General features: G+C 45.9%; 1 protein-coding gene across 2 annotated transcripts in view; it reads left to right on the top strand.

Moving 5' to 3' along the window:
- VIRMA (vir like m6A methyltransferase associated) overlaps positions 1 to 14106 on the top strand; it is a 71352-nt gene that overhangs the window by 19638 nt on the left and 37608 nt on the right. For both annotated transcript variants that reach the window (XM_056522502.1, XM_056522501.1), the window contains exons 4-10: positions 948 to 996; positions 2279 to 2453; positions 3989 to 4117; positions 4853 to 5146; positions 7385 to 8540; positions 9865 to 10356; positions 13313 to 13467. In XM_056522502.1, the coding sequence (XP_056378477.1) occupies positions 948 to 996; positions 2279 to 2453; positions 3989 to 4117; positions 4853 to 5146; positions 7385 to 8540; positions 9865 to 10356; positions 13313 to 13467 (2450 nt within the window). The remainder of the gene's footprint in view (positions 1 to 947; positions 997 to 2278; positions 2454 to 3988; positions 4118 to 4852; positions 5147 to 7384; positions 8541 to 9864; positions 10357 to 13312; positions 13468 to 14106) is intronic.

Here is a 14106-nt window from a genome sequence, read left to right as displayed (position 1 = left end):
GGATGTCCTCCCAGACCTGGACTAAAGCATCCGCCAACTCCTGGACAGTGTGGAGCAAGGTGGCGTTGATGGATGGAGCGAGACATGATGTCCCAGATGTGCTCAATCGGATTCAGGTCTGGGGAACGGACGGGCCAGTCCATAGCATCAATGCCTTCCTCTTGCAGGAACTGCTGACACACTCCAGCCACATGAGGTCTAGCATTGTCTTGCATTAGGAGGAACCCAGGGCCAACCGCACCAGCATATGGTCTCACAAGGGGTCTGAGGATCTCATCTCGGTACCTAATGGCAGTCAGGCTACCTCTGGCAAGCACATGGAGTGCTCTGCGGCCCCCCAAAGAAATGCCGCCCCACACCATTACTGACCCACCGCCAAACCGGTCATGCTGGAGGATGTTACAGGCAGCAGAACATTCTCCACTGCGTCTCCAGATTCTGTCACATGTGCTCAGTGTGAACCTGCTTTCATCTGTGAAGAGCACAGGGCGCCAGTGGCAAATTTTCCAATCTTGGTGTTCTCTGGCAAATGCCAACCGTCCTGCATGGTGTTGGGCTGTAAGCACAACCCCCACCTGTTGGCGTCGGGCCCTCATACAGTCTGAGTTTTAAAACTACTTATATAGTATCGTAAAGTTTTTCTATTGTCAATTTAGAATTTTTTAAAAACACACCAGGTCTTCTTCAGTGCAAAATGAACAAGATGAGCTGATAAGCTGTAAATCATTTACTCTTCATTTCTATATTTGTAGAGTATACCTGTCACTAAAAAGACATTTTATGTCAAAGTTTTGATGGGTTGTGGGGTCAATGCTTCCCCCACTTGTCCTCCTTATAGATGTTTAGTATCTATGACGGACACTTTAAATTAGATTACAGTTTTGACATGTCTTTAGCTTGGATGTAGTTTATTATTCTCAGCATATTGTTTTTTTTTCTCTGACTAGTTTGGATTATGATGAGAATAATTCAATCATCTTCCGGCCAAATGCAAAGGTAAGAAAATGTATAATTGTAAAACAATAAGATATCTAAAAAGTACATGAAAATAGATATGTCATACATTTCTAATAGTTTAGGTTTCAATCCTGGGACCCTAACCTATTCAAATGTGGTTCACATGACCCCATTCTTGACTTATAGTCAGGCTTATGTACAATTTTTTTTATTTTATTAAAAAAAAATTTCCGTTTGCAAGCAAGCAACTATAGAGCCTTGGTACTCCCAAAAGATAGATTCAAGTTCCATCTTTGGCATTTTGACATCTATGTGAGAATGCTTCTGATACATTAAGGGCCCATGCACACTATTGAAATTCTGTGCGGAATTCCATTTGCAGCAGCCTCCGCCAGAACATTGAGTTCCGAACACTGTGTGCGGGCTTCCGTGTTCACGCCCGCCCCCTTGTGACGTCAGTCTGCCCCCTCAGTGAAAGTCTATGGGAAGCTGTCACGCCCCCTCCCATAGACTTTCATTGAGGGGGCGTGACGTGATGAGGTGGCGGGCGTGTACACGGAAGCCCGCACACAGTGTTCGGAACTCAATGTTCCAGACGCTGGGGAGCGGAGTAACTCTTTTTAAAGGATAACTCCGAGATGTAACAACTTATCCCCTTTCCTAAGGAGGGGATATGTGATAGATCACAGGGGGTCCGACCGCTGGGGCCCTCACCCCACAATTTCCCAAATGGCGCCCCGATACTCACATGAATGGTGCATGTCGACCACCGCACAAAGAGTTACGCCCCCTCCATGTAGCTCTATGGGAGAGGAGCGCAGCTTTCGGCAATCTCCAGATCTGCCATAGAACTGCATGGAGGGGGGAGTGTCGGCCGCAGCTTTGTGCTGTGGTTGAAAAGGCCTGTTTCATGGGGCTCCATGCGGGAGAGCACGCCCCCCCCCCCCCCATGATCTAAAACGTATCCCCTCCTTACGATAGATTGTTACATCTCAGAGTTATCCTTTAATGGCTGCATGAACATTAAGTGCTGTCCCACTGAGTTCCAGACAGCATTCCGCATTAACATGTTTATTCTTTTGGTGGAATCCCGATCCAGTTTGGATGTTCTGCTATAGAACTTCTGTAGTGTGAACAGTGCAGTAGAATACGATTCAAATCAATGGTAATCTGCTGCAAATGGAATTGTACTCGGGATAATTCCAATCAGACTTTCTGTAGTGTCCAGGGGCCCTTTTAATCTATACACAATGAAAGACTTTAATACTGTATTTTGCTCTTTACTTAGCCTCTGACTGCATTTGTTATGTTTTTGAGTCAGGTTAACACAGATGGGCTTGTGCTCAAGGGTTGGTACAATTGCTTGACCCTTGCTGTGTACGGATCAGTGGACAGAGTTATTCTCAACCATGAAAGAGATTCTCCTCCACCCCCTCCTCCACCTCCACCGCCTCCTCAGCAGCTACAGATAGGGCTGAAAAGGAACCCCAAGCATGGTAAGCATGGACAGCTTTATATATGTTTTTGAGGTTTATCCTCTGTGCCTGTGTTCCCCAACCTGTGACTCTCCAGCTGTTGCAAAACTACAGTGTGGCTGTCAGGGCATAATGAGAGATACATGTTAGGGCTGGGCGGTATACCGGTTCATACCGAATACCAAAATTTTTGTGCTGCACGATATGCATTTTTAACCCATACCGCAATACCGGTTTGGCCCCTCCCCCTCGGGAATGAATGAATTATCAGCTAAGCGCTGCGCTGTCCCCATCGGGTTAAAGACTCACATGTCACCTGCAAGGCTGCCCTCCTCATCCTCCTGTTTGTTGCTGGCGCTGACACTCTATACTGTGCGGTATCCTATGCCCGGGCTGCAAAAAATAAACAAAATAAACTTTAACTCACCTCCCCGTTGGTCCGGTACCCTCCTCACCTGCTTCCTGGGGATGGGAACGTCGGAGAGCCGTCAGCTATCAGCGGCCGCAGCGATGTTCCACCTCGACCGGTGATAGGCTGAGCCCACTGATATGTAAGAATCCGGCCAGAGCTCCTTACATGACAGCGAGTTCAGCCTATCACCGGCCGAGACAGAACATCGTTGCGGCCGCTGATAGGCTGACGGCTGTCCGACGTTCCGTCCCCAGCGTAAGGCCGACGTCGGAACATGCCGTTAGTTTATTTTGTTTACCTTTTGCAGCCCAGGCATAGGGATACCGCACAGTATAGAGTGTCAGCGCCGGCAGCCGCAACAAACAGGACGAGGAGAGCAGCACTTGCGGGGGATATGCGAGTAGTACCCTTATGGGGACAGTGCAGCACTGGGCTGATAATTAATTTGTGGGGGGGGAAATACCGTTATATACCATGGAACCGCCAAAAGTTACAAAAATTCGGTGATGCACACATTTGGTCATACCGCCCATCCCTACTACATGTTAGGGATCACTGCTCTATGTGATGCCGCTTATTCTCAACTAGTAAAAGGACAAGCGCTCCATAGAGTAGTAACGTTTAGAATACCGTGGTGAGAAAGATTTATAAATTAGTTGCTCACCCTGGGTGGTTGTGTAGCTTCATGCACAACAATGATGTAATCGTGGGTCGTCTGCTGCCTTCTGGTAGGTATATGGCATTAGAAGAATTGGCTTCAACGGAACCCGGCTCAACGGCGCTGATCGACCACCGAAGGTGGTCGATCAGCGCCGTTGAGACGGGTTCCGTTGAAGCCAATTCTTCTAATGACTTTTATTCTCAACTGACCAGGTAAAGCTCATTCTTGGGATAGATACTTGGGATAGATACTTCTATTGAAAATACGTTGTTTTCAGCCATGTGTTTATTTAGTATCTGTAATAGATTCTTTATAAATACATGACCCTCCTGCCCCTATATATATATATAGCATACATTTAGCCTCTCAGATGGAGGTTCTACAGTATTGGCCTGTTAATAACTATTGCCGCCTTTTCTCCGTTGCGCGCTTGTGGCTACATATTGGGCTCTTTAGGTTGCATTTGTCTTTCTCCGTTCTTAGTTGAAGAAGACAAAGAAGACCAGTACAATGGTAGTCCACCAAGACCGCAGCCAAGAGGGCCTAGAACTCCCCCTGGCCCTCCGCCTCCAGATGATGATGACGATGATGATGAGCCAATGCCAGCTGCAGGTAGAAATCTGATGTTTCATTGGCAGTAACATCTGTAGCTTTATGTATGATCTTTACCCTCTCCTGCATGAAAAAGGCTCTTAAAATTTAAAGGGGTATTCCAGGAAAAAACTTAAATAAAATATATATTGGCTCCGGAAAGTTGAACAGATTTGTAAATGACTTCTATTAAAAAATCTTAATCCTTTCAATAATTATCAGCTGCTGAAGTTGAGTTGTTGTTTTCTGTCTGGCAACAGTGCTCTCTGCTGGCATCTCTGCTTGTCTCGGGAACTGCACAGAGTAGAAGAGGTTTGCTATGAGGATTTGCTTCTAAACTGTGCGGTTCCCGAGACACGTGTCATCAGAGAGCACTTAGACAGAAAAGAACTCAACTTCAGCAGCTCCTAAGTACTGAAAGGATTAAGATTTTTTCATGGAAGTAATTTACAAATCTGTTTAACTTTCTGGAGCCAGTTAATATATAAAAAAAATTTTTTGTCCTGGATAACCCCTCTAATAGCTAAGAATTGGCTGCTATTACTTTTCTGTACATAAAATGCATGAGTTAACCATTACAGCACTGAACGCATCCAGCTTTGCTAATATTTATCTAACACTTCTCCTTGTTGCTTTGCTTTCTAGATGTTTTTACTGAAAATTGCAGATCTTTTGCAATGGATGGTTTGAATTGTATTTTTATTTTCTGTTTGATCATATATGTTTACACATCATTATATCCTTTTTTTATGTTAGGAGGAGAAAAAGAGGATGATCGAGAACAAAGAGAAGGTTACTTTGAGCCCATTTCTCCCGATCGAGTATCTATTCACCCTGATGGCACTTACTCTGATGAAGAGGAAGGGGATGACGATCCTCAGGATGATGGAGATGAAGATGATGATGATGAGGAGGAGGATGATGATGATGATGATGAAGAAGATGACGACCTCAATGCTGAGGAAGAGGATGAGGAGGACGATGTGCAAACAGGAGAAAGCATTGCTGATGAAGATGAAGACGAAGAGGGTGACGAAGAAGAAATAGAAGGTGATTTTGTTACTTGACATTTAAGAGGTTATCCAAGATTAGGAAAAGCAGAGTGGATGTCTGATATTGTCAGAACTGCTTGGACCATGTCAGATTGCTTTGGACAGGGTTTCCCAACTAGTGTGCCTCCAGCTGTTGCAAACTACAACTCCTAGCATGCCCGGATGTCTGGACATTATGGTAGTTGTAGTTAAGCAACAGCTGGTTGGGAAACACTGGCCTAGGGACATGCCCCATTGACAGGGGAAACTATAACACTCCGTTGTCCGTTTAGCCATACAGTTCTCAGAGGAATTATAAAGGAACAACACAATACAGGGTTGTCATAAAATGTGTCCCAGAATTGCTATTACATAAAATTCAATGAATTACTTAAACAGATCTGTTGCTCTTAACCCCTTAAGGACTCAGGGTTTTTCCGTTTTTGCACTTTCGTTTTTTCCTCCTTACCTTTTAAAAATCATAACCCTTTCAATTTTCCACCTAAAAATCCATATTATGGCTTATTTTTTGCGTCGCCAATTCTACTTTGCAGTGACATTAGTCATTTTACCCAAAAATGCACGGCGAAACGGAAAAAAAAATCATTGTGCGACAAAATCGAAAAAAACGCCATTTTGTAACTTTTGGGGGCTTCCGTTTCTACGCAGTGCATATTTCGGTAAAAATTACACCTTATCATTATTCTGTAGGTCCATACGGTTAAAATGATTCCCTACTTATATAGGTTTGATTTTGTCGCACTTCTGGAAAAAATCATAACTACATGCAGGAAAATTTATACGTTTAAAAATGTCATCTTCTGACCCCTATAACTTTTTTATTTTTCCACGTACGGGGCGGTATGAGGACTCATTTTTTGCGACGTGATCTGAAGTTTTTATCTGTATGGTTTTTGTTTTGATCTGACTTTTTGATCACTTTTTATTCATTTTTTAATGTTATAAAAAGTGACCAAAATACGCTTTTTTGGAATTTGGAATTTTTTTGCGCGTACGCCATTGACCGTACGGTTTAATTAATGATATATTTTTATAGTTCGGACATTTACGTACGCGGCGATACCACATATGTTTTTTTTTTTTTTTTACACTGTTTTATTTTTTTTATGGGAAAAGGGGGTTGATTCAAACTTTTATTAGGGAAGGGGTTAAATGACCTTTATTAACACTTTTTTTAAACTTTTTTTTGCAGTGTTATAGGTCCCATAGGGACCTATAACACTGCACACACTGATCTCTAATGCTGATCACTGGCGTGTATTAACACGCCTGTGATCAGCATTATCGGCGCTTGACTGCTGCTGCCTGGATCTCAGGCACGGAGCAGTCATTCGTCGATCGGACACCGGGGAGGCAGGTAAGGGCCCTCCCGGTGTCCGGTCAGCTGTTCGGGACGCCGCGATTTCACCGCGGCGGTCCCGAACAGCCCGATTGAGCAGCCGGGTCACTTTCAGTTTCACTTTAGAAGCGGCGGTCAGCTTTGACCGTCGCTTCTAAAGGGTTAATACCGCACATCGCCGCGATCGGAGATGTGTGGTATTAGCCGCGGGTCCCGGCCGTTTATTAGCGCCGGGACCGACGCGATATGATGCGGGATTGCGGCGCGATCCCGCTTCATATTGCGGGAGCCGGCGCAGGACGTAAATATACGTCCTGCGTCGTTAAGGGGTTAAAGGGGTATTCCAGGAAACCTTCTCTCTCTTTTTTTTTTTTTTTTTTTTATCATCAACTGGCTCCAGAAAGTCAAACAGATTAGTAAATTACTTCTATTAAAAAATCTTAATCCTTCCAATAATTATCAGCTTCTGAAGTGGGGGAGTTATTTTCTGTCTGGCAACAGTGCTCTCTGCTGACACCTCTGTCTGTCTGGGGAACTGCACAGAGTCGAAGAGGTTTGCTGTGGAGATTTGCTTCTACTCTGGAAAGCTCCCGAGACAGGTGTCGTCAGAGAGCACTTACACAAAAGAACAACTCAACTTCAGCAGCTCATAAGTACTGAAAGGATTAAGATTTTTTTAATAGAAGTCATTTACAAATCTGTTTAACTTTCTGGAGTCAGTTGAGATAGATAGATATATGGTTTTTTTCCCCCCCTGGATAACCCCCTTTAATAACAACCTATTAAATTCCAGCCCCTTTTTTGTGAGGGGGTTTTAGATATGAAAGAATGTGTGGTTTCTTTGGGCATCTCCAGGTCTCCTTTGCCTTCTCTAACATAAGCTTTTGTGGATTGCAGGGAATGAGGTTTATGAACTGATTTCGAGTGATGAAGATGGGATTGCTGACTTTGAACAAGAGGCATTTAAATATCCAAGTTTTGACATCGACTACACACCAGAGGATTTGGCTTCTGTACCCACTATGAATTATGATCCTTATGACCGAGACTTGGGCCCCCTTCTTTACTTTAGCTGTCCGTACAGAACTGCTTTTGAGAACGAAATTATTAAGCTACGGGACCAGGACCTTGATAAGGATATTTCTGGGTCTAGTGAGTTGTCGGTGAAGCTATTGGAACTTCTCGATCTCTATCAAGATGACAGGGGTGCAAAGTGGGTCACAGCACTGGAAGAAGTACCTAGCTTAATAGTTAAGGGATTAAGTTTTCTCGAGCTAAAAGAGCCAAGTCGAGACCATCTTAGCCAGTTGGTGGACTGGGCCATGCAGGCATTGGACTTACAGCTTGCTCTCCAGCAACCAATTGCATTGAATGTCCGGCAGCTCAAAGCTGGTACTAAGCTGGTGTTGTCGCTTGCAGAATGTGGAACTCGTGCAATGGAATCTCTGCTGAAGGCGGATGTCATCGGCAAGTTATATAATCTATTGTTTGCCGAGCATGTTTCATCATCCCTCAAGCTAAACGCCTTTAAATCGTTGGACGGCATAATCGGCACAACCGAGGGAATGAAAGCCTTTCTGAAGAATCCTTTAGATTCACAAGGAAAAAGTGGTTATCAGAGACTGCTGGAGCTGATCTTGATGGACCAGACTGTCAGGGTTTTCACAGCTTGCTCTGGTGTCCTCCAGAAGTGTCACTTTTATGAAATCCTTTCTAGTGTAAAGAGAATAGCAGACCAGTTAGCAGACAACACTCCCACCCCACCTCCTGCTGACAACAGAGATCCTGATCAGGAAACTCCGGCAGCAGCCGAGAGACCAAGTCGAGACTATGACAGCGAGGTGGAAGTTCCTATGGATATGGATCAATTCTTGGAGTCTTCTAATATAAGTGAAGGAGACTTGGAAAAACTGCTTGGTCTTCTCAATGAGATTTTTCATCTTTTAGAAACTGCTCCTCATGCTATGATCCAGCCTCCTGTGAAGTCTTTCCCAACTTCTGCCAGAATTACTGGCCCCCCAGAACGAGATGACCCTTATCCTGTTCTGTATAGGTAAGATGTCGGTGGTCGATATATGTTGCTTCTCACTGCCCCAGCAGCCATGATTGATAAATGCCGTCCTGTTTGGGTATAGGGAAAGATCTATCCATCAAGGCAAGCATGTGGCAGGGAGAAGTCAACGGGGACCACCTTAATGACTGGTGGTTTGGGCTGCTTGAAAGTGATGACAGGTTCCCTTTAAATAGTAATGCTGGCAACCACGTTGGTCATATGTTTGATCAAAAGTGAGCAGCCAGAATCAGATTATTAATTTATGGTGGGAGGTTAGAGGTCAGCAGTCTTCTTTATTAGAGATGAGCGAAGTTACAGTAATTCGTCACGAACCTCGTAGCTCGGCGGTTGCTGATTTTAGTCTGTATAAATTACTTCAGCTTTCAGGAGCTCTGGAGGGCCTTCTGGAGAGTCTTCTAGGACTGTATTCATCTTTTCCAGCCCTCCAGAGCTCCTGAAAGCTGAACTAATTTATACAGACTAAAGTCAGCAACCGCCGAGCCACAAGGTTCATGACGAATCGAATCACTGTAACTGCTCATCTCTATTCCTTATGTAAAGAGAGTAGGGATCGACCGATATCGATTTTTAAAATAAATTTTTTTTTTTTTTTTTAGGCCTGATACCGATAGCCGATAACTTATACCGGAATATCAGTATAAGTTATCGGCTGTTTCTCCACCCCCCCCTAGGGCCCGAAGAAGCGGCTGCAGATCATTGATTCAAAGCGAGCGCTTTAAATCGATGAACTGCAGCGGCTTTTGCGGGGCCAGAGACCGCCGCCGCCACCTGCTTCTCTCCCCTTGCCTGTCCTTGGGTCCTCCTGAGTCCAAACCCCCCCCCCCCCCATGCTCTGGCCAGAGACCGCCGCCGCCCGCTTCTCTCCCCCTGCTGCCCCGTTACCTCCCCCATCCCCGGTTTTATAATTACCTGTTCCCGGGGTCCGCGCTACTTCTGGCTTCGGCGGCGCCCTGAGCTGTCACTGTGCGCACTGACGGAGACGTCGCGTTGAGGACGTCACTTGTCATAGAGTAACGCAGGACGCCACAGGAGCCAGAAGTAGCGCGGACCCCGGGAACAGGTAATTATAAAACCGGGGATGGGGGAGGCAATGGGGCAGCGGCGGTCTCTGTGCGGTGGTGGGGGGCGATGCGGTGCAGGGTGTCTGGGCATTATCGGATTATCGTCAAGGTAATTGCCGATACTGATGACGTCCAAAATCGTGAATATCGGCCAAACCCATAATCTGTCGATCCCTAAAAGAGTGTATGTGACTGACTTTAATTTCATTTATTTTTCTATTACTTTCCATCTCTTCTCTCAGGTACCTCCACAATCACCAGTTCCTGGAGTCTGCTACTTTGTTTCTGTCTTTACCCGGGACCTGTTCCCACCCTGGTATTGTAAACACTATTAGGGAGATACTTCAGTTTCTGGCACAGTCTCAGAATGGACTCCTGTTTCTATTATTTGAGAATGAAGCAACTAATCTGATCGCCAGAGCTTTATGCCAGGCTTCTGAACAAGATCAAGATGACAATCTGCAGTCAGAGGGGAACAATGAAGACTCTTGTGCCTTGTGGCTTTTACATGCCACCCAGGCTCTGCAATACATCTCTGAACTATTTCACCACTTCCAGCATTGTGAAGCCACAGAAGAGGCCGACCACATTAACCTGCTGGGCATCCTGCACAACCTTTACCTGATCACCTTCAGTCCCATTGGCAGGTCTGCAGTGGCTCATGTCTTCAGCCTAGACAAGAACCTGCAGTGCCTCATCACTTTAATGGAGATCTGCTCCAAGGAAGCCCTTGGGTAATACACTCACTGTATCTTTTACTTTTTAGGATAACAGATATTGTTTATTTACCACTAATTACTTTCATTTAGTGCTGGGCGGTATACCGGTTCATACCGAATACCCAAATTTTGTGTTGCACGGTATGAATTTTAACCCATACCGCAATACCGGTTTGGCCCCTCCCCCTCGGGAATGAATGAACTATCAGCCCAGTGCTTCCCCATAATCATATCTGACCCGCGAGCACTGTTCTGCGCCCCCCCCCCCCCCCCCCCCCAAAAAAAAAAAATTCATTATTAGCCCAGTGCTGCGCTGTCCCCATCGGGGTACTACTCACATATGTCACCCGCAAGCGCTGCCCTCCTCGTCCCTCCTGTTTGTTGCGGCCCCCGGCGCTGACACGCTATACCAGTGGTTTTCAACCTCCAGATGTTGCAAAACTACAACTCCCAGCATGCCCGGACAGCCGTTAGCACTGATCAGTATTATCGGTGATCTTCTGCTCTGGTCTGCTCGATCTCAGACCAGAGCAGAAGACCCCGGGAGACGGCCGGAGCCAGGTGAGGGGACCTCCGGCCGCCATGCTGGATGATCGGATCGCCGCGGCAGCGCTGCGGGCGATCCGATCATCCAATCAAAGTACTGCATAGCCGCAGATGCCGTGATCTGTATTGATCACGGCATCTGAGGGGTTAATGGCAGACATCCACGCGATCGCGGATGTCGGCCATTACTGGTGGGTCCCGCTCTGTTGCTCGCGGTCATTCACGGGACGTAAATGTATGTCCTGGTGCGCGAAGTACCACCAAACCAGGACGTACATTTACATCCATGGTCAAGGGGTTAATAATGAAGTGTATATGGCACTTGTTGTAGTTGAAAAGCCTCTTCATTCTTCAGACCAGCTGGATATCTGGATTTGGACCTCCACCAACCAAAGATTGATAGTCCATCATTATTTATCATGGGGACTTTTATCCTTGTAGTTGGCCATTATTTGAGCAGTATAGATGTCTACATCCAATAATCGCCGTACATGGAGACTATGAAGATCATTCTCATTCTGGGTATTGGTATAGATGTGATTTATGTGATTTAGATATCTTAAAGAAGTATTACGCTGACAAACATCCCCCTAACCAAAGGATAGGGGATAAGTTTTAGATTGTGGGGAGTCCGACCTCTGGGATCCTCCCACGATCTCCTGTACAAGGCCACGGCTCTCTGGGAAGGTAGTGTCACGACCCCTGCAGGAAGCGGTGGCAGACACGCCCCCTCCATAAAACTCTATGGGAGAGCAAAAGATGGCCGAACAGCTCTCCCATACAGGTGTATGGAGGAGGGGGGGGGGGGGGTGTCGGTCATGATGCTATATTCCCGGCGAGAGCCAGGGCCCCGAATAGGAGATCGTTGGGGGTCTCAGCAGTTCGACTTCCTGGACATCTAAAACTTATCAGTTTAAAGTTTTTCAGCGTGATATTTATTTATTTATTTATATAGCGCCTACAGATTCCGCAGCGCTTACAATTATGGATTTCTCTTGTAATAGGGTATTCCAGGATTTTCTTTTCTTCTATTATGATTCTATTACCTCTACAGCGCTTTGTCCCATATGTGACACCCAGAAGTGCTGTGGTGCAAGACTTTTTATTTCACTGTTGTCTCTGACCTTTCCCATCATTCTTTGCAGCCAGAGACAATGCCATAAGTCACATGGTCTCCAGGGGGCGTGGCTATGCTGAAGTGGGTGGGTAACATTACTTCTGTAAATCCCACCCACCCATTACAGCATAGCGGGGTATGGAGGTAATAGAAGCATTAGGGTACGTTCACACGAGCGGATTTTTGCAGCGGATCCGCTGGTGAAGGCCCCGCTCTATGCTGTCTTTACATGTGCCTGCTCTACAATACGCCGCTACGAGCAGACACACTGTGATGTGCAAGGCGCAGTATACTCTCACATTGCGGGAGCTCTCTGTCTAGCTCAGAGCAGGGAGAGTGGCCGCGATGTTCAAGTACACCGCACACATCGCTGCAGGGTGTCTGCTCGTCGCGGCGTATTGCTGAGCAGGCACATGTAAAGACAGCATAGAGTCGGCCTCCACCAGCGGATCCACAGCGTAAAATACGCTGTAAATCCGCTCGTGTGAACGTACCCTTATACTGTATTTTAACTTGATATAATGGGCACAAAGACTGAAGAAAAAAATCCTGGAATAGCCCCTTCAAATAGTTTCCATTTTATCTGTAGCTTTATACCCTCAGTGACCCATGATGTAGGTTTATGTTTAGGGCTATTAAGGGTGTATGGAGCTTCATAACTCGCACCTCTTGGCTACTTCCAGCATCTTGAGGGCCACCGCATGGAGTGATCTCCAAAGCCGCTTAAATAAGTTTTACTGCCATTGTCAAAGCTGACATCTGCTTTGTAAATGACTTCACTGTTGTTCAGTGGCTCAGGTCAGCACCCTGACGTGATCAGTGGGAGCCGATCCATTGTCATGGCAGCCCAAGGCTTTTGCTAGGCCTCTGTGGCTGCCTAGAAGTAAATCACACCCATTTTCCAAGAAAAAAGAAATGTAATAAAACAAAAAAAAATCATATTTGGTATCAATGCATGCAAAATTTGTCCAAACTATTAAAATATAAATTTATTGGGCCAACACGGTGAATGGCATAAATGAAAAACTACCAAATGCCAGAATTGCTGATTTTATCATTTTTTTTCATTTTTTTTGCCCACCTCCCAGAAAAAATTTAATAAAAAGTAATCAAACCCAGAAAAAATTTAATAAAAAGTAATCAAAGTCCAATTCAATAAAAAAAAATTTTTTTTTTAAAGTAGTAAAACATCAAACTACAAATTGAGTATTGTTTTGATCGTGCTGACCTGTGGAATACAGAAATTCAGTGGTTAGGAGATTAATCGTCAGCTAGTGTATCATTTCTTCTTTCTTTTCTGACTTTCAGAGACACAAAATCGAAGATGTCGGTGGTTTATAACTACGCTTGTCTGCTTTTGCTGCTGGTGGTGCAAACATCCAATGATGTACAGACGCTGGAAACTCACTGTGCACCTATACTGAAGCTCTGCAAAGGAGATGAAAATAATCCCAAGCTACAAGGTAAGAGCCTATACAGTGACCCCCCCCCCCCACCCGACCTACGATGGCCCCGACATACAATCATTTTAACATGTGATGGCCTCTGAGTCCATCGCATGTTGAAGGCAGCAGCAACATACGATGCTTTTTTTATGCCGGAGCCATCGCATAAACGGCTATCCGGCAGCGCAGACTGCTTCAGCTGCTGCCGGATAGCCGTTCAAGTTGCCCCGTGTGGTCCGGTGGGTGTCACTCACCTGTAGTGGCGCTCTGGACTGTCCACTTCGGGATCCCCTGCGCTCTCCATCATCGTCATCACGTCCTCTTGCACGCCGTCCCGTCATCCAATAGGAGCGGCGTGCCCAGCGACGTGATGACTGCGATGAAGAGACGGTCCGGGGATGCGGCGACAGCGATGGAGGGCGAAATCCAGGGCAGCGGTGAGCGGCGGGGACAGGTTAGTACTGTATAACCTCCTATACAAGTGGTCTTCAACCTGCAGACCTCCAGATGTTGCAAAACTACAACTATCAGCATGCCCGGACAGCCGTTGGTTGTCCGGGCATGCTGGGAGTTGTAGTTTTGCAACATCTGGAGGTCCGCAGGTTGTAGACCACTGTCCTATACTTTACATTGCACGGATCCCTCAACATACGATGG

Source organism: Hyla sarda, chromosome 5 (assembly GCF_029499605.1).
Source record: "Hyla sarda isolate aHylSar1 chromosome 5, aHylSar1.hap1, whole genome shotgun sequence".
In the NCBI taxonomy this organism is placed as follows: Eukaryota; Metazoa; Chordata; class Amphibia; order Anura; family Hylidae; genus Hyla; species Hyla sarda.
The sequence above is the reverse complement of the archived record's forward strand: the minus strand, read 5'-3'. Positions and strand labels throughout refer to the sequence as shown.